Raw genomic sequence first — 24,111 nt, 5'->3', positions numbered from 1 at the left:
CCCTCTACCCTTAGTTCCTTGTCCCTCTCTCTCCCAGCCTGAAATTGCTACTTAATGAGGGGCAGCCACTCCCTCTTCACCAGCTCTCTTGCCCCAGGGAGCAGCCGATGTGAATCACACCCAGGAGAGCCGGGTACTGATGCCAGGTCTCTGGCAAAGAGCTGCCAGAGCCTTTGGGAGGTCAACTGGCACAGGGTATCGGGCCGATGGAGATGACCTCCAAGTCTCCTTGGATCATGAAGGAAGATTTTGGAGGATTCAGAGACCAACCAACTGGGGATTTACCTTCAACTCTCACGACAGTCCCCACAAAGAGTCAAGGATCTATGGCCTCATGGGCAGAATTAATGGGCACTAGACCTTTTTATGGCCCTATAAATCTGTGACTTTGGGATGCCAGGGCAGCTCCCACCCCAGCCACTTCCTGTTTGGAGGAAGGACGGACAGCACTAGCAATTATGTCCAGTGGATGGACACTTCTGTAGGCCCACATCCCTGATTCATGTGGTTATAAGTAGCTAACGTTGGCTGCTTTGGACATGAGTATTGCCCACCTCATGGTCCACTCTGCCTTTACTCTGAAGAGTGACCTTCAGATGGGAAGTGGAGAATAGGAGGGGCAGGAGATATTTTGACCCAATTCTTTAAGAGAGTCTGAGAATTTTCAGAGTTGGAAGGAATCTTACAGGCCAACTGACCCAACACAACCATTTTGCACATTGGAAAACTGAGGTCCAGAGAAAAAAGCCTTGCCTTAGATAATACAAAAGCACAGTGACAGAGCCCCGATTTTAGCTCTGTCCCCTAGTTAAAGGCACTGGCCAGCTCACTCCAGAGGGTACCACCTGGGCCCTGTCCTATCCTCATAGATGCTTTCTCTCTGAAGTCAAATGTAAACTCAAGAGTGAGGGAGTGATGCAACTGGCTAAGAACAACAACTGGAAACGAAAAAAAAAAGCTGTTAGACCTCTTCACTCTTCAGGCCCATAAAACAGGGATTACACAGCTCCCAGGAAAAATAATTAAGGCAGGAAGATGAGATGCAGGGAGGGGCTGGGGGCCAGGCTGGGAGTTGGCAAGGAGGGAGCTGAGAGGGGTAGGGCAGGACCTTCACTTCCTTCTCTGGCCTGGCACTTAAAGTCCTAGAGGGCCCTCCAAAAGCCCTGGGTATTAGGTTTGTTCTATCCCCTGGCTTACTGGGGGACAGCCTGCCCATGGGTCCTGGTGCTTCTCAAACATCAGAGGTTACCCCTCTTCTTCACTCCCTTCCAGAAACTCTAATCACTATACATTCCCATTTTGGCCAGACCCTGGCCATCTTGCCCTCTCCCCAGGGGATGGCAGCTCAACAGGACCAAACAAGTTTGAATCTTTGCCACAAGTTGTCCTTAGGCAGGGCAGTTGGGTGGATGGTGGGAGTGAGAATCACCCACTGGCAGGTGGAGCTGAGCTCTGGATTACATCGGCCTCAGCTTCTGACCCCTCCCCCACTGGATAGCAGATGGACTTATACTTCTGAGAGAAGATATTCTTCATAAGAGAAGGTATGTCTATACTAGAAGGGACGTATATGTGTGTGTGAGTGCGCGCGCGTGTGTATATGAGGCTAGGAGCAAAGAGCTCCATCCAGCTATGGATTCCAGTTGCTGTGTGACATTGGACAAATGGATTGCCCTCTCTGACGTGTGTGCCCATCTGGGGAGAAGGGTACTTATCTTTCTTCTGCAAGGGAGTTGGACAGGGCTTCCAGAAACCCCTTCTGGGGATGACAAACACTAGATCCTGCCTGTTGGGGGAGGTGGTCAAATGAGCTAGCCAGCTCCCCGGGGCACTCAAAGACTGTGAAGCCCGCACCCCGCTTTCTGGCAGAACTGCAACTGAGCCTGCCGCCCACAGAGGCAGATGCTAATCTCCTGGAAGGCAATGGGCTTTGTGGCCCCAGCAGCCCATGTCACTTGGGCTGGCCAGCTCCCACCCAAATTCCTCCTGCCCTGCAGTATCCTGGGGCCAGGGGTGGGAACAGCTTTCATTTCTTCCCAAACTCTCTCTCTTCATTTAATGTAGGCAGATACTCCCTGAAGCCTATCAAGATTGACAACTGCCTGGACCTGCGGAAGATCTGACTCTAGCACTGTGAAATGCTGCATAATCCGTGAGCAGTGAGCCCCTTCTTCAGGAAGTCTGTCCTTTGGAGGAGGAAGACAAGAGGAAACCCAAGGGGAGGGAAATCTCATCTAATTTCCATGCTTTTCCCAACCAGGGCTGCATCCTCAGCTCCAGGGAGGGCTGCCTTGCCTGGGAACTGGGATTGTGGGGTGGACTCACCTTGAAGTAAGGAAAGTGCTCGGTCATAAAATTGTAGATTTCGCTGACAGGAAGGCTTCCGGTTTTACTGTTCTTCAGGGCCATGAAAATGAGGATGCTGAAGGCAGAGAAAACTTCTGAAAATCTACACCTCTGGCCAGGCTCTGAGCCCCAACCTGGATCCCCCACCTCCACCCCACGCCCCGTTAGAGTAGAGACAGAGGATGCAGGGTTAATAGGTGAGAGATTCTGTGAGATTCAGAGACGTTCAAAGGAGCGGAGATAGAAGAGAAAGCACACTTGGTGGTCAGAGACTTCTACAGAGACTAAGCTCTCTTGGTACAGCTGAGAGACCTGGCTCATAGTCCAGGCTTAGCCACTCGCCAGCTGTGTGACTTTGCGGTGTGGATTCTCTGAGCCTTGTTTCCTCAGTTTTGAAGCAAAGAAAGTAAGAACTATTTTAGAACTGTAGAGATTAAAAAGATGCAGAGCACTCAGAAAGCACTGCGTGGAAGGTTGGCATTATCACAGTTAGTTCTCAGTCAACCTTTGGAGTGCTGGACCTCAGAGTTTAAGGCTGAACTCAGATTTCTTGAGCCCCTACAGTGCTCCAGGCACAGTACTTACAGCTTCTTGCTAATCTTTCTATGGCCCAGAGCTGCAGTCACAGAGTTAGAGGCTCAGAGAGCTTAAGTAACTTGCCTTTAGTTTCATAGCTAGTAACTTTCAAAGCCTGGACTTGAATCCAGCCTTCCTGAACCCCGAGGCCTTCATGGATGCCATGCTACCTCCCGTGAGCCTTTTCTCTGTGCTCCTGGAAGATATTTATGTCCTTTTTCCTTCCTCTGAGCTCACACAGGCTGATAACCTAACCCCACATGGGGCCTGACACACAGCAGATGGAGTACCAACTGTGGATTAGATGAATGAAAAGATGGATGGAAGGGTCTTCTAGATGGGCTGGGTGCTACTGGCCTGGTCTTTAAAACCACAGCCACAAAGCAGTCCCATCAGATCTGCTACATGATAAATAACAGACTCCTCAACCTTCATTTATTTCCTTTAGAGCTTTGGGAATATGGAAAGGGAGGAGGGGACAAGCACCCCTCTAAACTCTCAGAGTTCACCCTAGGGCATGAGGACCAAGCTGGCTCCTCAAAGTTAATGAAACAAGAGAGCAGAGGTGAGGTTGTCTATCTTCAGCCAGATGCAAGAAACTTCTCTGCAGCATCATCAGGAGGCCTGAGGAGTATATCTTTCACCCCACCAGGACGCCTTTATTCTGAGTGTTCCATGTCCCAGTTTCCCCAGGCACTCCCCAAGCTCTTTCATTCTATCCCCAGAATACATGGAAAGGTACCTGTAGGAGTAGATGGGTTTGGGGAAGAGAGGCTGGTGCCCGTCAGCGCTGGCCTGGGGGGCGATCCGCTGGTAGGGGTAGTGTGAGGAGCTCAGGTAGGGTACAGGATAGCTGCCACCACCTGGTGAGTACTGTAGAGGTCAAAGGGCAGAGTGGTTTCAAGAGTGGTTTCTGCTTTCTCTCTTCCCCCATCCCTATCTCATCTCCCCTACCCCGATGGTGGAGCCAGGGAGGTGGCGGTCTGAGAGCTGGTGAGAAGACCCCGAAGAGGTCCTGAGTCCTTTAGGCACTTGAGTGGCCATAGCTATTAAGATAAGAGTCTAGCTGGGCCACAGAGTCTGAGCGGAAACCTTCCTCCGGCCCCTGTGCCTTTCCAGAGAGGCACTCCAGGCCTCCCTTGCATCTCACAAAGCAGCTAGGCCGGAAGTGAAATGTCCAGCCTGGGCGTTTGCCGGGCACTGACTGCCACCTTTTACGAGTTTCAGTGGCTCTTTGAAAGGGCAGGTCGTGGTGGTGGGCAGGTGGGGGTGGGAGGTGTTTTACGGCAGAGGGAGTGGCTGTGGTGCCAGGGACGGTGTTTTATGGGAGAGGGGTAGGAGACTCTGACTCCCCCAACTGCTCCAGGCTCAAGTGCTCTTTCCAGGTCACCCGAGAGGCACTTAGTGCCTGAGTCACCCTCTCCCAGGTCCATAAAGCCCTGGGTGTGCCCATCAGGTTTGGGGTTGGGGTGTCAAATGCAGAGTGCATCAAAGCAGGGCAGGAGAATGGTAAGGCCGTTTAAGGCCTGGTGTCCCCTTCACCCTGCTGTGGCTCTGGGCTTGAGGGTAAGCTGACACTCTATCCCAGCTCAGACCTTGAGCCCCTGAATAGTGGTCAGCTATTCTGCCCCTGCAGAGATGGTGCGCCTACGCACGCTCCATCTAATTCCCTTCATCACTTTCTTCCTTCCCCCCACAAAGTAGGCAGCCTTCTCTTTCTCCACAACCCGTGGCTGCCTCCCCGGCTTTGCCAAGATCAGGGCCGATGCCAAAGAGCTGGGAGTAGAACCTGCTCCACTGGCAAGGCCTGTCTTGGTGCCAGGCTGCAGGTGGATGGAGCCGGGCTCTGGGCAGCACTTGCTCCGTCTTGCCCGGTGACTCCTGGGAGCTGCCTGGCTGCTCTGGGGCTCTTTTCTCTCTCTTTTTAGAAAGCTCCATCGTATGCCAGTGTGGGGTAATTACTTGGAATCCTGTACGTCTGGGAGGAGCTGAGACTGGGCAAGAGGGTGGGGGAGGGGGAAAGGGCAGGAACAGATGGAGACTGGGAGCATTCCAGGAGGGAGGGGCCCCCACTCCATACCTGGTACTCACCCTCTAAGGACTAAAGGGAAATCTGGGACCAAAACCACATTGCAAGATAGTGGCAGCTTCGATGGGAGCTCATTGTTCCCTGCTTGGCTTAGTATTATGGGTCAAACTGCCCACCCTTTTCTCTCTAAGTTGTTTGTGCTGACTCTTCTTTTCAATTAACATCCTGGTCCTCCTCACATTCTCAGCTTGTCTGTGATGCTTCTCAGGCCCATCTTCTCCAGAGGACAGCAATTGTTGCCCATCCTCCTCTGCTCCCATGATGAGCCCCCATCCTCCCCTACACATCAGGTGGCCCAGCTTGAGGTGCAGGTCGCTGCTGCCCTTATGTGTCACCTTAGGATAATATCCTGAGCCCCAGGGAAGCATGCCCACCTTCCTTGGACCCACCTGGTGGAAGGGAGGCTGGGAGGGACAGTACATGTGCTGCAAGGGGGGCTGGTAGCAGTACATCCCAGGACCATTCTCCAAAATTGAGGGCTTGACCTTCACCTCCGACCCCTGCTGAAAGAGAAAGGAGATAGCTAGACTGTACTTCATTTTTCTCCCTCTGTCTCATGTCCCAAACCTATGTTTATTACACACAAGTAGCCCCTATTCTTCCTCTTCAAAGTTTATTCCTGGAGAAAGAACAGAGAGGGGCAGAGATTTCCCCTCAGGACATACAGCAAATAAGAAGTGGATGTGGAGTGATAATTGACAGTGCACTTTACTTTCCAGGGAGTCCTAGTGGTGTAGTGCGTAGTCCATAGAGAGTAGTGTCACTAACCCAAGGCCATGCTTCTCTGGCACTTTGAATCTACCAGCAGCTCCAAGAGAGAAAGCTGGGCAATCTCCTCTCATGTAATTTACAATCTCAGAAACCCATTGGAAAGTTAGCTGTAAGTTGGTTCTGACTTGACAGCAATGAGTTTGAACTTCTTTACCTGCTGACTCTCTCTGGGTGAGTGGCTGAGGCTGTGAGAAGCGAGAGACACTTGTCAATGACCATCCTGAGGCTGGGGAGGGCTGGAGACTTCTTGGGCTGCCACAAGGGTCTAATGGTTCACCAGCCCAGCTGAAGGACTGCCTAGTTCAGAGCCTCTGGGCTCTCAGAGCAGGCCCACAAGGACACCAGAGCAGGCCACTGTGCCAGAATTCCCACTGAGGAGCCAGGGAGTGGGTGGAGGCAGAGGAGGATGAACCATGGGAAGTGACCAGACCAGTTGGTCCAGCTATGGTGACCAGGCCCCTGACATTTCCTCCCCCGTGAAGTCCTGGGAAGCTCCAGGAAGGCTCTGTGGATGGGGCTAGCGAGTCTTCTCCACTTCATCTCCCACCATCCCCTCCCTCCTGCAGGCAGTCTACCCGGTTGCAGGTCTGTATGACCCCATTATAAGCTCTGGCCCCAGGCATAGGCAGTCTGCAGCGGTATCATTGATGGTGGCCAGAGCTTGGTTTCTCATGGGATTGTGGGTCCCCCAGGAACTAGAACAAACCTTGTCTTGAAAATGACCAGGAGGGATAAGTCACCCAGCCTAGTTGGTGAACCAGGAGTGAAAGAGGGGTTCCACTCTGCCTGGGTTTACAAGAGGCCTCAGGACAACAACATCTAAGTCCAGAGGGTCGAGTCAACTCGGTCCTCTCTCTGGGTGTGCCCTGGAGTGGTTGATACGGAGATTGTCATAATCATAGAATCTCAGGCCTGGAAGGGCCACATGCACTGGTGTCTAAACCTTTCATTTGACAGATGATGGGGCTGAGCCCAAATAGGACAAGTGAAGTGCCCTAGAGTCACCCTGCTATCAACCACCTGGTGTGAGTCTCTGGTCCAAGCACTTCTCCACGTGCAGGAAAGGTTCAGGCTCAAATCTCAGCCTGTCCTCTAACAGACTGGGGGACACCTTGGGCAAATTACTCGGCTTTTGTGAGCTTCAGTTTTCTCATCTGCAAATGGGGATATGGGAATTTTTAGGGGGTTGGTGCAAAGAGTAAGCAGACACTTGGAAGAAAGCACCTGGCAGAGTGATGAGGAGCTGGCATTAATGACTTTTGAGGAACAATAGCTGAGGCTGTGGTGGCCTCACTGGGCTGCTGGGCCCAAGAAGAAGCCACTAATTGGCTCCAGAGCTGGAACAAAGTCCCATCTCAGTCATATTTACTAGGTGGCCAATCTCCATCTTCAATTTCCAAACCTAGAAAGCAAGGTTTTTGTTAGGGCTGGAATGGGAGCTCTCAGGAGCAAGAAGTGAGGAAGACTGAGGGCTTTTGGGGTCATCACCATTCAAGACTCACCTCTAATTCTAGGAACTCTAAATTGGAGGGGCAAAGAGCAAAGTTCCCTTTAGCTTTCCTCCTCAACAACCCTATGGTGCAGACACCTTACTTTGTGGAGAAGGCTCAAAAAGGTTAAGTGACTTGCTTGAGTTTGCACAGCTTGTTGGTACAGCTGTGGAAGGCCCTTCCAATGATGTGTCTCCAAGATATTTGTATGACTCTTTCTAGGTCTCGCTCAGGACAAAGAGCGGAGCTGGGGAAGGCCCCTCAAGAAGATTTAGTCCTCTCAACTGTGTGCACTGATGCGGGAGAGGGCCGAGTGTGCTCTGTGGCTCCTCCCTAAACCCTTTCTCTTGGCCTCTGGAATGTGTTTTTCTTCTCACATTTGCATATGGGCGTGCTTGTCTAGCTGGGGATTCTTGACACTTAAACAAACAGAGAGAAGTCACATTCTGGAATCCTGACTCAGGAGCCTCTGGGAAGCTGCCAGCTTCCTTAGCTTTTCTTGCCTCCCCCGCCTCATTCCCCTCTATGCAGGCCCAGCCTGCAACCCCTCCCCAGCTGAGGGGAGGCCTCAGCGTGCTGAGCATGCCACTTCCCTGGCACACACAGATCCTGAGTGGAAGGGTCAGGAAAGGAAAGGTGGGGAGCTGACTCTCATTCTAGGTTGCCCGGCGTAGAGTGGAATACCCACTGGCTATTTGTACTCACCAGGATTTGGGGGTTGTGCTCCTGGCTGGGGTAGGAGAGCCCGTTGCACCAGGCCTCTGCTGAGAAGCCAGGCAAGAAGGTGTCAGCATCCCCAATATCCACAGGGATCTCCTCGAAGTCCTCCAGTGACCCCGGGGTCTTAAAGCAGTGTCCATCCAGTGTCAGGGCGGTCTGGGCCTCAGGGAAGACATCTTCGTGAAAATGCCTCTTGTACGGATGGAAAGGCACGTGGCCACCCTTGAGGAAACGTCCGGGGCTGCCTGCTGGGCTGTCCTCAAAGCCAAAGCCACTGGGGTACTTGTCAGAGGGTGAGGGTCGGAAGGGGCCCAGGCTGGGGCCTGTTGGGCAGTGGCCCTGCACCTGTTCGGGGCCTGGTGATGCAATGCTGGGGCTATGTGGCGGCAGTGAGGGTGCCCTCTCTGGTGGGCCGTCGGGCACAAAGGACGAGCAGCTGAAGCCGGCATGCTTCTGGGTAGACAGAGGGTAGAGGGCCTGTCAGCAGAAGTGGAGGACCTGCCAGGATCCTACTCTGTGCTGGCGTGAAGTGGTCAGTAGCTCATCTTAGGGAACCCTAAACTACTAGAGGAGGCCTAGTCTACTCTTGAATGCCCCAATCCATTGAAGATATATTACCCATAAACCTAGGGAACCCCAAGTCAGCCCTGCTCTGGGAAATTTCCAGACCAAAGGAGTTAGACACTTCTGGATCATGGGGTCACTGAGCATTTGCCTGCTAATGAAAGGGACAAGACAGACCCCCAATAGGTTCCTGGAGGTGGGCTGGATAGGGGGTGACCCGTCCACCTGCTATCTATACAGCCCTCAGGCTTTGACCTAAGCCCAGGCAGGCCTAGGTGCAAGATACTTACATTCTGAGGGGCAGGGGAGCCTGGGAGGCCCGGTGCTTGCATGAGGTCCTCCCCTTGGGGCTCGCCTTCCAATCTGGTGGGGTCCGGCAGGGTGACGTCAGACTGTGGCGGGAGCAGCGACACCATCACCCAGTCCTGGCCTCGAAGAAAGCCAGCGACAATGAGAGTGAGGACCAGCTTCCGGGAGTGACCAGCCCCAGGTCTACCTCCAATCCCACCCTATATCTGCCTTGGGACTTTGCCTTATGCTAGTCATCAGAGAGACAGACAGACAAAGAGGCAGACAGACAAAAGGAAAAAAAAATACCCACCAGAATCAGGAGGAAATGGACAAACAAGAAGAGATGCTGAGCAAAGAAAGGCAGAGAGAGTGAGAGAGACCAAAAAAGAGATGGGTGGAGAAAGAAACTAAGGAGGTAGATGGGTGCTGTCTGAGGAGAGAGGGCTGGCCTGAGCAAGACCCTGCCTGAGGCTCCTCAGGCTTAGTTTCCTTGTCTCTGTAGGGACAGGATAGGCCAGGTGACCCAGCCAGCAGTCTGTTCAGTGAGGGTAGAGGGAAGCATGGAGTGGGGTGGGGGGGGCAGGCCCTGGAGTGGGAGCAGGCATGAAGTGGGGGCTGTATAGCAAACAACTCAGTCCTCAGTGGAGGCTGGGCTTGCAGCGGCCCCTTTGGGATCTTATCCCAGTAGCAAGACCACAGGATACATCTAGGATCTTAAGGTGTCCTGGGTCACCTGGTGGCACCATGAGACTAGCAGGTACCGGGGATGCCACCAGCATGTGCCTTTTTCATCTACAACTCCAAACTCCGCCTCATGTAGGCCTCTTGTTGGTTCTCGTTTTCCTCATCTGAAAAGCTAGGTGTTTGGATCAGATGAATCTTAAGGCTCTTTCTGCTCAGACCTTCTAGAATTCTAGGAGAGCCCCATCCTCAGCACAGTGGAGTGACTCAGAGGGCTCAGGCCAGGCTCGGCCTTTTTCTTAGTGAGTTTTCTAGTATCAGCACCATCCTTTATAAAATAAGAAGAATGATAGCCCCTACCTCACAGAACTGTATTAAATGAAATCATGCATAGAAAGTATTTAGGATGTAAATAAGTGCTTGCTAAATGTCAGCTCTTGTTAATATCATTATTTGTTTGGCTATTGAAAGCAGAAGTGGCATCCACTTCCTAAACAACATGCCTCCGGAAACTCTGTGAACTTTGATAAATGTCGATAGTTGTAGAAGGGCTTCAGGCCTTTTGTTCATAGGGTCGCCAAGACTTGTGTTTGACTCGAAGGCTATCATCAACAACAACAACAACAGAAAAAATTATCCTTAGTATCATGAGCTCTGGTGGCTTAGTGGTAAGGAGTTGTGCTGCCAACACAAAGACAGGCGGTTTGAATCCACCAGCTGTTCCGTGGAAGAAAGTTGGGCAATCTCCTTCCATGCAATTTACAGTTTCTAAAAACTCGCGAGAGGTCATTTATGAGTTGGTTCCCTCTAGACTGCAAATATGGAACAGCAATAACATTATCATCAGAGCTCTCCTCCTCTGCAAAGTTACCTTGAATTCCTTCCCTTTGTCCAAGTTCTTCCTAATACAATCTACCATTTCTGGAGAAATCTGCTGGCCATTGTATACATTATTTGGATAATGTTCTCATCGAATGATAAGAACTGTTCTGTGAAGAAAGTACAACTTTACTTTCCAGGCCTGAAAACTGAGACTCAGAGGGGTTACATAACATGCCCACATCACTAGCTAATCCTTGACAGGATCCAAACTTAGATTTATCTGACTTCAGATCTGTTCTCTATTATTATTATGTATTTACAAAATTCTAATACATTGTTTTTCAGACTGGATTCTTGCAATTTCCCTCACCCTCCTGTACTCCTTTTATGGCTTCTTTGCTTGCTAAGGGTGACAGTTGTGGAGAGAAGCTGGGGTTCAGGCAGCAAAAAAGCACAAGAAATATATTTATCCCTCCTCCTCCAGACCCACTCGAGCCACAGCAGGAAGACCCTCCCCAGGCCGTGTTATCTCTGGGGCTGTGGGAGGAGGGCTGGCCTGACCTCCATGGAACCCAGCCACCACCAGGTACGTCTTTGTTAAACCAGCTCCTTCATCTAGAGAGGGGGCTACTGAAGAAAGAACTCGCCCCAAGTCTGACAGGCAATGAACGGCAGAGGGGGCTGGAAGCTGAGGTCCAGGGGGCGAAATATGAGGATGGGGGACTCTTCCACCTCTCTTAGAGTTCTCATCACCCCTTCTCCGTGTCCGGGAGCCTGCTCACTCGGCAGTGTTAAATGTGGCGTGACCGGGGAAGCGCCTAGCTGGCCGTAACTGGACACCGAGATGGAGCAGACCTGGCGCCCCCCTGAGTATGGGGCAGCCCATCTCTGGCTCCGCATGACTGCCCAGGCAGGCCCTGGCTCCCTGGACAGCTCTTCCTGGACAGTGCAGGCCTGCCTGCCACACCCACTGGCCCAGGGCTGCTTCCCCGGAGGTGGTGCTGGGCTTGGCACCTTCCCAAGGCGTTCTCTCCAGCTGGAATGCTGATGACAGCAGGACAGGGGGGTGGGGAGTGGAGGGGGTGGTGGTCTTCCCTATCCTCTTCCTAGGTAGCGGGCCTTCTCCTGATGGGGAAGTGGTAGCTCCTCTTTCTGGAGACAGCATAGCGTGGTGGTCAAGAACCAGGATTATGCCCTGAGCTTGAGTCCCAGCATTGTCACTTCCTGGCTTGTAACTTTGAACTGCCTCTAGCTGTCTGGGTATCACCGAGCCACCTTCCAGAGTTGTCTGGAAGATTGCATGAAATGATATGTAGAAGGTTCCTGGTATGACGGTGCCCTGATGGCACAGTGAATTAAACCCTGGACAATAAACAGAAAGGTCAGTGATTTGCACCTATCAGCTGTTCCGTGGGAGAAAGATGAAGCAGTCTGTCCCTGTGAAGATTGACAGCCTCAGAAGCCCTACTGCTCCATTCTGTCCTACAAGATTGCTGTGAGTTGAACTGACTCAATGGCAGTAGGTTTGTGCACGTGAAAAGTGCCCAAGGACACATCCAACCTACTGACCAAATGACCCAGTGGTCTCCCCTGGTGGCCATGTTGGTTCAGGCAGGGCAGCACTGATGGCTTCAGCCCCAGGTGACACTTTCCCTTGCTTGCTCTGCCTAGCCTGCCTGGTCTCTGCTCTTTAGGGGCTCAGAGTCTCGGATCCCAGCTCTGTTCCTCTTCTTGAAGTTCTAGGCTTAAGGAGGCCTCCCTGAGCCTGGGTTCTGATCTTCAGCTGTTTCCTAGGTCATGAGCTCGAGTCCTGGTAGAGTTCTTGCTCTTCAGAGGCCTTACCTCAGGGATTCAGTTCACAGTCATGCCATCTCTACTCTGGCGTGGCCAGACCCCACCTTCTCAAAGGCCCCACGAACAAGATTAAGTACCATGAAAGGAAGGACCTAGAAAATCTGTGCAGCGCTCAGGGAGCTTGCCCTTCAATTCTCACAGAGGGTTCAGAAGTTTCCGAGCCATCCTCAGTACAAGGTTTGCTCTGGACAGGTTTTATCTGTGTTAACCTGACCCAGTGGCCATGCCCTCCCCATCTTCCCATTCCTCAAAGTCAAAGTTCTATTTTGCAAATGATGAAGGAAGGCTCAGAGAAGTTAGATTTGCTTAAAATCATACAGCCAAGAAAAGGGGTGAGACAAGTTGACTTTAATTCTTCACACCTGTGTAGTCACCAGGGCTCCTGAAGTCGGATGATGTTCAGATGCTCTGAGCCCCAGGAGCTGTGAGACTATGGTTGGGTAAGCTGCTCAACTTCCTTTCCTGGGCCTCAGTTTCCTTATCTATAAAAAAGGGCTACTAATACGTACCTCTCTGGAGGATTAGATGAAATATTGCTTGTAAATAGCTTAACACACAGTACGTGCTCAATAAATGATAGCTATTATTAATAATTAGCAGTGGGACAGCACTAATTTAAGGCATGAGCTGGGGTGGCGGGATAAGCCAGAAGCAACTCCCCTTTCCTTCTTCCCACCTCTCTCTCTCTGACATCTTCCTCCTTGTTTCCCAAACCCATTGCCTTCAATTCAATACTGGCTCAGAGGGACCCCACTGGATAGAGTTAAACTGTCCCATAGGGTTTCCAAAGCTGTACATCCTCATGGAAGCAGACTGCGCATCCTTCTCTTTCCCTCTACCTTTAACAGAAGCTAAACTGCCTTCCTCTTGCTCTCTAACCTCAGAAGTAATTTCAGTCATTCCTCTGTGGTAGAGACATGGCTTGGGACGTATTGGAGTAGGAAGGAGGGGCTGACTCTGTTGGTTTGGCTCTCAGGACGCCTCTCTGATGGCTCCAGTGTCCCAGGACTGATATTTGTACAGGGAAGGAAGTTTCAATTGAAGTCTAACTTTCGTCCTGCCTCCTTCAGTTTCAGGGAGCGTAATGGGGGTGGGCAAATAAATATAAATCAAGCCAATATTGACAGTATGGTTTCTTTTCTTCTTGGATCTCAGCAGTTACACCGGATGGCTCTTGGGACTTGCCTTTTAACACAGCGTTTCACAGCACACAACCTGCTGCCTTCCTGGAGTAGAACTAGGCCAAGACAACGGTTCCTTGACTGTAGGATGCTCCCTGTCTACAGAGCACTCTGTAAGTTACTAAGAACTTTCAAAGGGAGCTTTGGTGGCTTAGTGATAAGGAATTGCACAGCCAAGGCAAACGTATGCAGTTCAAATCCATCAGCTGCTCCATGAGAGAAAGATGGGCAATCTCTTTACTGCTTCTGAAAACCTGCTGGAGTGTCAGCTATAGATCAGTTCAGACTCGAAGGTACACAACAACAAGAAGCACTTTCAAGGCCATTATCTTATTTTGTGTTCCCTCATCCCCTGATGGTAGCAGGCAGTGGTCAAGTTTGTCAGAACCATCTTGTCTCAACCCCATGTCCAGTGAGATAGACTCAGTCAGGTCCTGCGAGAGTATTCACCCATATCCGTGGAAGTAAACAAATGCTACAAAGCAGGGCTTTTTGTTGTTGTTGAGAGCTGCCTGGTGACGTCAACACACTACTCGTGGAGATGTAAGGTCATTGACCTCATTTTTTTTCAGGGAAGGAAATTGAAGCCCAGAGAGGAAATGACAAGCCCAGAGCCATGTAGCCAAAACTGGAAACCATATTGCCTGATTGTCGGACCTTGAGATCCCCAACTTTACCCCTAACACACACATCTCAGAGGTGTTACCCTGCAAAAGCATTTGGCTAAAGTCCAGGAATATGTGGGCATTTAATCTACTCTCTGAACTCTACCCTTTAGCTTCTTCTTCCATGATCCTGGAGGAGTCAGGTCAGGGTAGAGAGAGGTGGACTAGACTTGAGCTACTCTAGAAGAGGGGTAAAAAGTGACAATCTTCCTTCTCTGATTCGAATGCATGACGAAAATGACCAGAAATGAGCACCACAGAATTCCTGCTCTGGGACTTTCTCACAAACACTCAGGTCCTGCATTCTCCCATCCAATCATCTCTCCTCACCTCTTGATCCCCCAACCCCAACCCCGTAGGACACAAGGAAAAAGGGCCACTCCAGGGTGGATGCAGGGGTCTCCCTGTTTGTTAGCTATGTGATCTTAGGCAAGTCTGGAGTCATAGGAACTCAGTTCCCTTATAAGATGAGGTACTGAGACCATTTGCATCTAAAGATGCTGAGACTGGTGTTGCGGGGTGGATATTGTATCTGGGGCTGCCTGTTCAGCCCTCCTCTCTGTGCCACCTTCTCGGGGGAAATCCTCAAGAGGACCAGGAGCAGCTTGGTAAATTAACACGCTGCAGGAGGAGGTGTATCATTCTCCCCATTTTATGGATGAGGAAACTGAGACACAGAGAGTTCGTATAACTTGCCCAAGTTCACTCAGATGCTGGCTTCAAAGCCGAGGTGCTTAATCACTATGCCCCCGCCCCACCTTGGAAACACCTCAGCCTCCTTGCTTTCACCTGGAAGGTGGAGTGTGGGGGTTACGGCTGGAGGTTTCCTTGGGAGGGTCTGTCCCTTCATCCCTTGTGGGCAGCTGAGTCACAGAGGATAAGCAGACACGGGGCACCGAGGAGGACCTAGCTGGGCTCTCCACACTCCCTCCCACCCGGCTGCCTCCTACCCGCCTTTATGAGAGAGGTGGGGATGGCTCAGTTCCGCCTTAATGGTTTCTGTTGCTGGCTGTGGCAGCATGTTTTACGAGAGGTGGGGCCCGTGCCCAGTGCTCTGCCTGTGGCCACACCCGGGGCTCCACCCGCCTGGCTGCTGGGAGGGGTCCCCTGGAGCAGCTCCTTAATTACTTCGATGAGGAGGGGGGCTGGCAGGGAAGGGGGCCTGAGGACCATCCCTGAGGCTGAGCTACCCCAAAATACTGGGAGCATGAGGGTGGCAAGAAGGAAGGGGTTTCTAGTCCTCTTCAGCAAGGCTGGAGGGTCTGAGGTCAAACTTCTGACTCAGTTAAACTTTTTCAGAAATGGGTCAGTTGCCCCTGCCTGGCAATCTGATTAAAGTACTTTGCTAAGCAGATAGAGCTGAGGGGACAGGGCTGCAGAGGGAAAGAACGAAGGTGACGATTAAGCATATATATCCCTGATGCGATGCTTTCTTCAATTCGAGTGTGGACAGACACCTGTTGCCGGGTCATCCTCACCTCCCAACGCAGCCTGCTCCTAAAGTCACTTGAGACATTCTCCTGCCTCCGGAAGTAGGCTAACCCCTTCAGGCATCTTCTAACCACTGGGGGCCGGACTAGTGGGCAAGCTCCTGTTGGGTGCCACTCAGGATGCCCATCCTGAAAAACACTCAGCCTCATTACAACCTGGAGTTGAACTGGACGTTCTCCCAGGTAGCTAACGTCAACCCTCTTGTAATCTTAGTTCTCTTGTTTTATCCTTCCTCACATTCGTCAAGGGACCCTAAAGAATCCAAGTAAGAACAGCAGACTCATTTGATAGGTCCTTGCTTTGCTGTTGATGTCTAGGTCAACAGCTTCCTGTTCTCTCTCTCCTTTGCCCAGCATCCCTTCCTCTCCACCATCCTGGCCAACTCTGAGCAGTTTTCCATCTCTTCAGCCTCACCCATTCCCTGCCACCCAGCCCTGGCCCCAAACGAACCCAGTTCAAACACTCACAGTGGGCTCTGGGCCATGGCCACCATCACCGCTTCGGGGAGTCATTCAGTCCAATGGCTTCCCCAGGAGTCTCCATCAGAGGTATAAATACTCCCACATGCCTAGACCAGCCCCCTGCCCGAGGGCTGGGGCGGGGCTGCCTCCCCAGGCCAGGTAGGTAGGTCACATGCTCTATAAATGCCATAGGACTACAGTCCCTTCCCATCATCAGCTCTGGGGAGGCCAATTAAGGCCTGACTTTTCTGGATGGATGGATGGATGAATGGATGGAAGGATGGGTGGATGGAAGGGGTGGATGTATAGATGAACAAACAGACTAGACAGCTCAGTGGATAGACAGATGACTAAATGGATGGATGGAAAATTAGACAGATGGGTAGAAGGAAAGTCAAATAGATATCTATAACAACGAATGGATTTACTTGACTTACTTGTGAGTGCTTATTTGGTAGATGGGAATGAATGGATCTCTGGTTCTGAGACAGTAAGAAATGCCAAGCTCAAAGCTCCCATCAATCCTCTCCTGGGACACGCCTATTGTGGACATTTTCTCCTTTGCCATGGGCATCTTAGTCTGAGAGGTAGACTGAGGACTCTCTATTCCACTGTCTCCCTTTCCAAAGACCTCTCTCACTTATACACCCCCCAGGGTCAGGGAGCTTTTGTTCTAACTTTTAGAGGTCATGCATGGTCTGTCTTTTCCTCTTTCTTGTCTACTACCCTGGAGTTCAGACTATGAGTCTGTGAGTCTCAGAGAGCCAGCTCTTGGGAGCAAGGTCAGCTAACCTATCAAGGTTAGTGGGAGTTTCAGAGAATTTACAAAACTCTCAACTCCAAGAATGAGACCCTGGATAGACAGTTTAGAAAGAAGGTGCCCTCCATTCTTTCCCAGGGGTTTCGAAGACATGACTGAGTTTGACGATGAAAATAAGGCTTAACAAGGGAGTTGGGGGAAGACAAGGTGATTAAAACCAGTGAGGGCCTAACTGGAGCGCTAGTTCCTGGGAAAATCTTCTTAATCCTCTCTAAGGGCAGAGTGCAGAGTGCAGGAATCCCTAGATACTGATTTCCAGAGATAAAAACAACAACAAAAGAACCCTCAAACTATTATTGTCTAATTCATCTGAGCCACAGAGACCCTATTGGTTTTCCAATGTAGTAATCTTTATGGAAGCAGATTGCCACATCTTACTTTAGTGGAGTGTCTGCTAGGTTTGAACCATCAACCTTTTGGCAAACAGTTGAATACTTCAACCATTATAGTATCAGGGATTTCCAGAGAAGATAGTTTCTCCTAATCTTCAGTCTGCTCAGCCAATGAAAGGGAACAAAAAGTGCATGATGATCTGGGGGAGCAGGAGGATTTTTCACTGATCATGAAATGTCACCTTCATCTTTCCTTAAAGCATGTTTCCCTCAGTCACATTGGCGGAATTGGGATAGAGGCATGCGCTGGGGGTTGAGGCCAAGGTATGAGTCTTGATCACGCATTTCATTTGGGATCCAATGGCCCACGAATCCCTAAATAAAGTCATTCAAACTGAGCCCAGAGGTCCCGCCTTCAGACTCCTATAGGCTAAATCGTTAACTGGAGGGCGGATTTGATTGGCTGCGGCAGTGATTGGCAGCTGAGGATTGACACTCAGAAGACCAGAGACTATTAAAGCCTTGCCTCTAGTGGTCCACTGGCCTGGCATTCCTGTCTCCGGAGTTTTTCACGGAGCCCTGACCATGCAAAGTCCATTTTTTCATCCTCAAAGGGGATCCTCCTGAGCAAAGACCGCAGATACTCGCACTCCCTCCTCTGCCATCATCGTGGAATGAACCTCATTTCCTGCTTTATAAAAAGGGATCCTCATTCGTACCCTACATTCCTCACCAGGCTGTCCTGAGCACTGAGGAGAAAAAATACTCTGAGGAATAGAAAGAAACCTGTGCCATCTTGTCTGGTTGCCGCTGCCGCCTCCTCGGGTGCTAGGCCACTGGAATTTCAGGAGAGGGATGAAAACAGATATTATGCTTCATAAATATTTTCCATTCCTAGGAGTCCTCTCCATGGAGGTGGTTAGGGATGCATTCATCCATCTGGTAGATCCCCTCTTTGCTACCTTGGGGGCGGGGGCACGAAATGGACCAAGATTCCACCATCCCTAGGGCAAGGGACCTGTCTGGACTCTGTACATATCATTATTAGACTACTCATTATTACCAATCTGTTATTAGGGATATTAATTTTGCTGCCATTACTAATAATACACAGATTTAGCACGAGACAAATACACATTGGTACATTCCTCCCTCTATACTGTGTACGTAACACACACACACACACACACACACACACACACACGATGCCGGGAAGCCACCAACAGCAGATATGCTTAGCTTTATCAAATCTTGAAATGGAAGTACACTGGCAGTCTATCCTATGCAAGCCCCCCTTAATTTTACAAGTGAGGAAATTGAGACCCTCATCAGGGGTAAGGTGTAATTTCCTGCTATACAGGTGGCTGGCCTGGGATGAGCTGATTGAGTGATCATGGTCTCACTCCATGGGGTGATGTGGGGAATGGAAGTTCTGGGGGTGTTTTCCTGAGCCTACATAATTCCTTGACTTCATCTCTCTTCCTTGACCACCCCCCCCCAGATCTTCCTGGGGTTGGCACTGTCCCACTAAAGAACTCAACACCCCAAAATCCTTCTTCTGGCTTGTAGCTTAGCGATGGATATGACCAAGCTTGGAGAGATTGAGCTATCTCTTCAAAGTCACACACTTGTGAGGTCCAATGTGCATTTCTGCAACCACCTCCCAGAGGGAGCTGGGGACACCATGGGCAGTGAAGATATCTGTGGTCATTCAGCTCTGTACGTACGTGTGTGTGTATGTGTGTGTGTGTGTGAGAGAGAGAGAGAGAGAGAGAGAGAGACTGTTAAGTGCAGAGTCTGAAAAGTGGGTTTTCTGATGATGGTGCTGAACGTGTGCGCACGCGCACTCTCACACATCCTACATCTTCTGAGGCTGATGGGCTGATGCAGCCTGGGATGTAGCTGTGGAATTTACAAGTGTAGGTGGGACCTCCAACTGTCTCCCAGCAATCCGGTTCCTGGACACACCTCATTCTTGTGTGTGTGTGTGTGTGTGTGTGTGTGTGTGTGTGTGTGTCTGTCCAGGCTGGCTAAAGTTTTTCAGAACAGTAGTTTCAAAGTGGAGGAGACCTGAAGGTCCTTGGAGGGTACATGAGAGGAGGGCTTCAGGTTGGTGGGCTATCCATTTCCTCAGGGAGCACAAGGTGGAAGTTAGGGCCAGAGCTGCCACCTGGGTAGGCTCTCGATTGCATCTTGGGCGGTAGGGATGCCTGGGATGCCTACTCTATGGGGCTTCCAGAGCCTTTGTGAGAGCCTGGGTTCCCTTCTCTGTGTGACTCACAGCTGGCTCAAGTTTCCAGAGAGATCACGATTCAGCTATTTCTCTCCCCAGCCCCTTTAATCTGAGCTGACTAAGCAGGAGCCACAGGCAGGGTAGAGACCCGAGATGTTCACAGCTGCAGTCACTCCTCAGCAGCCTGGGGGGCCTTTCTGCTTCAGCCTGGGACTCAGACAGGCCACAGTCTGTCCTTGGGGACCCTCTGAGCATGATTTCCATTTCCAGTTCACTTGCCACTCTCCTAAGACTTAAGTCCACCTGAACAGCAGATCTAGACTTTTCTGAGTCACCTGAGCTGATTGTCACTGTTTGGCCAGCATCCAGTCTTTAATGCCCAGACAGGATCGGGAACTTGAGGCTTCTCTAATCCGTTCGTCCCAGTGGCACAGCTCTGGGCTCAACACTTTGGTAAAATGGGGGACAAGGGAATTGGACTGATTTGTAATCCACTTGGTAGATGGTGGATCTGTGGGATGGGAATATGGTATTAAGAATGAGAAGGAGGTGAAGCTGAGGAGAGGAGATAGGGGAGGAGAGGGGCTGAGGTTGTGGAGCTGAGGCTGAGACTGGAGGTGGGAGGGGGAAGATTATAGGAAGGGGATGGGCTGAGATTGGAGTGGGAATGGGGAGAGAGAGATGGGGGTGATTTAGGAATGCGGTTGAGACTGAGGTTGGAGATGTGCATAAAGATGGAGGAATAGGTGGAGGTTGGAGTGGATACGTTAGAAAGCCCAAAATCATCCAGACACCATTTGCCTGATGCTTCTGCAAGGCACCCCAAGGTCATTGTGTCATTCCCCTGCTCCCAGGCACGCTGCCAGCCCAACCTCACCCATCCCAGATCAATGATTGTCTCTCCACTCAGGAAACCACCTCCTGGCCACACAATCTGGCCAAACTCATCCGAAAGCTGAAAGCCTCTCTGAAGCAGGCCTTCCTGCTGCAGGAGCTTGTCTTGCTCACCTCCTCCCTATAAACCTCAGTGGGGATTAGGGGGCTGAGTTTCAGAAGGAAAGAAGGGCACCTACCTGCAGGACCTCTGTCCCATCCATCCCTCTATTACAAGAAACCTGGGCAAAGTTGAAGGGGCTCCTAGCAGCCTCCTCCTCATTTGAATACTGGAGTGAGAGGGGCTATAGAAGCATAGCAGACATGGGGCTTTCTGTTCCTTCCTGCACACATGCCTCCAGGAAATCTCAACATGAGTTAATAACCATCTCTGGCAATGTGCATGGGTCCTGGGCAGGCAGGGAGGGGGTTCTGCTGATCTATAAAGACTAGGCTTAACTAAAGCTGGAAGGAGGGAGGCTAGACTTCAGGAGGGACTTCCGGGCTGGGAAGGATGGAGGGTCCAAGGGAAGAGTTGTGTCGCCTTCTTAGAGGGCAGATGAGCCTTTTCATAGGCTAAAGGAAGGTCCCCAGAGGCCAAGGATGAGACACGACAACCTTCATCTTGGGGGCTTTTGCCATTCTCTGTAGCTTTTTAGAGATTTCTTCCTTCTCATGATGGATATTGAAGTGTGTAGATGGGGCAAAGATAAAGAAGACCCCTAAATTCTTCATGCTCTCCCCATCCCAGAGTTCACTGGTCCAGGGGACTCTGGGATTCCCAGATCCCCTGGGAAATAAAGTCCTCTGAGAACTCCCTGGCATTCCCGGGAGAACAGGTTCCTGGCTCTGGGAGGTGAGTGAGGCGCCGGGCCTGGGGGGGCAGCGTGCCTCGGCAGGCCCTGGAGCCGGAGCTGAGCTCGGCAGAGGTAGTGCAGGCGGGGTGGGGCGGGGACCTGGGAGGACATGTGCTTCTCCCCGTGGCACCTTCGCCCTGAGGATCCTGAGCCCAGGGCGGCCACCACCCCCTCCGTCCTTCCCCAACACCCAGTCCTGCCTAGTCCACCCCGGGGTCCATGCAACACCACCAGTGTGGGGCCAAAGCAAGGGATGCAGCCCCCTCCATCAAGGTGATGATGCCTTTCGAACTGCTGCGTCCTGTGGGTCAGAGAATGACCAAGAAGGTCAAAGGGCCTGAGCCCAGTACTGGGGTACAATGCCTACTCCCCCACTGCACCCTCCAATCAGCCCAAAGGAACCGTGGGGCAAGCAGAGCTGGATCCTGCAGCAGCAGAGACTTTAGTTAGACTCTCAGGAGGACTTCATGACTGTGAGGAAACTGATCATGCTTCTTCCTTGTGAACTGGGAGAACTAGGAGGAAGCTGCCCCCACCTGGAACGTGAAATGACCATCACAGAGGCAGGGAGATGGATGAGATGACTTCTCAAAGGATAAACTCCCTGTGCAATGACCAGCCATACCTTGCCACTTGTACATACAAACACAACCCCTTAAACCTTCGATGCAAAGAAAAGAGGCCAATACTCCCACTTGTTAGTCTATTCTTAATTTACCACGATTCTTGGGGCATTTAGGGAGGCCAGGGGGACTCCACGGGGAATGCCAGAATCTTCCCTGCCCAGGTGAGGGATGGGGGGGGGGGTGGAGTTGTGGGTCCTGGAGGAGGCTTTCTATTGCCCCCACCTTGTCCCTAAGGGCCATCAGCTCCTAGCCCCTCAATTCTAGGCTCGAGGGTCTAAGGCCTTCCTGCCTACCCCAGGTCTGCTCCCCCAACCTTATTGTCTCAGAATCTAGAGGAAAAGATGTTCCCAGACCTCAGAAAAGATGTCTACCAAGAGCGCAGTGCCAGCCACTGGCCCCAGCACCTGTTTGCCACCTGTCTGCTTCTTCACCAGGTGTACTACCTCTCTTCTGCAGCCCAGGTTTCCCCACGGGCTCCGGACATCCAGACTCTGAGCCAGGCTGCCCAGAAATGTTAGAGATGTCTTGGTTCAAAGACACACTTGGCACCACACAACCCCGCTCCCAGAGCTGGCTTCTCTCCTCTCCTCTCCAGGGAGAGTCTTTCTGTTGGGCATCTGCTTTTCCTGTTTTAGCACTCGCTCCAACACACACACACACACACACACACACACACACACACACACACACACATAAACAAACACCAGATTACAACAAGAAGGACTGAAGTCAGACAACCTGGGACAGGAATAAGAAGGAAGAATATATAGATGGAGAGGTATCCCCCCTTAGGCTTCCAGGCACTCACCCTGCTTCCTAAGTCTCCCTTGAGCTGCACTGAGAAGACAGGGAGCACCCAGGTGACCCCAGACAGCCCAGAAACCCGTTAAAAAAGGCAAGACCCATCCCCGTGCCCCAGCCCGGCCTTCCTGGCCTCCACGGCTGACTTGGGCCGGGTCTCCTCTTACCTGCTCAGTGAAGCAGGTCGGCGTGGGGGCCCGGGGCTGGGGGGCCAGGAGGGCCAGGAGCTCCGTCCGTCTGTCAGTCGTCAGCTTGGCCTTCCCGGGTCTGTGCTGACATCAGGTGAGGGGAGGCAGCTGCGGGTGAGCCAATAATTATGATATCAGCTTCCCCTTGCCCTGAGGGGCTGCTGCCAAAAAACGGGGAGAAGAAAAAGGTGACTAAGAAGCTAGTTTGCTCCTTGGCTCTTGTTTGACAGGTACCGGCTCCTGTGCCCGCCCCAGCCGCGCCCCAGCTCCCCCCAGCCCCTCCCTCTGCCTGGGCCAGCCTAGGCCCCCTGTCCCTGCCAGTGGGCACCAGCTTATGGCCTTTGCAGGAGGAGGTTGTCCCATGGCCCCCACCTGCACCCTAGAATGGGAATGTCAGCCCCCCAAGGGTGGAGCGCCAGCTTGTTGGGGCACGCATACGTGTGTCAGGAGGACCTGGGCAGCACACGTGTGTTCCTGAATTGGGAGGGGATCTGGGAATCAGTACTAGGTGGTGGCCAGTGGTTTTCTGAGGCACATGTCGGGTGGGTGGGCGGGTGGGCAGCGGCTGTGACCCCTCAAGGGTCAGGCACTAGACGTTGATTGGTTAGAAACAGTCTGTCCATGCAGCCAAGCCATCTGTCTGTCTCTCCATCGTCCCTCGACACCGTCCGGGTGTCTCCCTGTATGTGGGTGTGTGCACCCACATGTACACGAGTCCTTGACTCCTTTCCTGAGTTCGTGTGGGCATATGAGTCTCTCCACGTGTGCAGCTCCCTAGCCCGTGTTCGTATTCTGGGCTAGGAAGTGTCTGCATCAATGTTCTGTTGTGTGTACGTGTCTGCATCCTGGTCTCTAGGTTGTGTCTCTTCATGTGTGTGTTCACACCCTTATGTCGATGTGCGCATCTCCAGCTCTGGGTCTGCAGACCTGCTCTGTGTGTATCTGGGGGCGGCTCCCCTGGCTCTGTGTCATGATCCTGCTGCCACATTTTATAGTCTGGAGGATGGAAATACAAACTCACACTGTGGTTGTGGCCATCGTCCTCAGTGTCCATGGAGAGGGTGGAGTGGCTGATGAGTCCTGAAGCTCTAGGACTCAGTCCTCGCAGCTCTTACCTGGACTCAGGTCTGGGACTGCCCCCTCCTTATGGTCACTCCAAATCCTGTCTCCATTCCTTTCCCACTGCTTTTCTTTTCATCGTCTTTGTCCCCACTCCAGTCCCCAACCTCTGGTCATCCTTCCTCTTTCCCTCACATGCCCACAGGAGACACTGTACTGACCTTGGCACACCCTAGACCCAACTGTATGTCTCCTTGGAGTTGCTAGCTAGTAGTAGGTCTACTGGTAGACCTGCTGCCCTGCAATTCCTGTCATTGGCT

At 51.7% G+C, this 24,111-nt stretch overlaps 1 protein-coding gene across 1 annotated transcript in view; it reads right to left on the bottom strand.

Moving 5' to 3' along the window:
* FOXN1 (forkhead box N1) overlaps positions 1-22,902 on the bottom strand; it is a 28,093-nt gene extending 5,191 nt beyond the window's left edge. The window contains exons 1-6 of the mRNA XM_006890953.1: positions 22,712-22,902; positions 8,847-8,986; positions 7,978-8,445; positions 5,401-5,511; positions 3,665-3,795; positions 2,326-2,422 (exon numbers count right to left, since the gene is read on the bottom strand). Coding sequence (XP_006891015.1) covers positions 2,326-2,422; positions 3,665-3,795; positions 5,401-5,511; positions 7,978-8,445; positions 8,847-8,972 — 933 coding nt within the window. The 5' untranslated portion in view covers positions 8,973-8,986; positions 22,712-22,902. The remainder of the gene's footprint in view (positions 1-2,325; positions 2,423-3,664; positions 3,796-5,400; positions 5,512-7,977; positions 8,446-8,846; positions 8,987-22,711) is intronic.
* Between the last annotated feature and the right edge of the window lie 1,209 nt (positions 22,903-24,111).

The sequence above is a fragment of the Elephantulus edwardii genome, unplaced genomic scaffold (genome assembly GCF_000299155.1).
Source record: "Elephantulus edwardii isolate Elephantulus edwardi_28Jun2011 unplaced genomic scaffold, EleEdw1.0 scaffold00094, whole genome shotgun sequence".
In the NCBI taxonomy this organism is placed as follows: Eukaryota; Metazoa; Chordata; class Mammalia; order Macroscelidea; family Macroscelididae; genus Elephantulus; species Elephantulus edwardii.
This window is presented reverse-complemented; position numbering and strand designations above follow the sequence as displayed.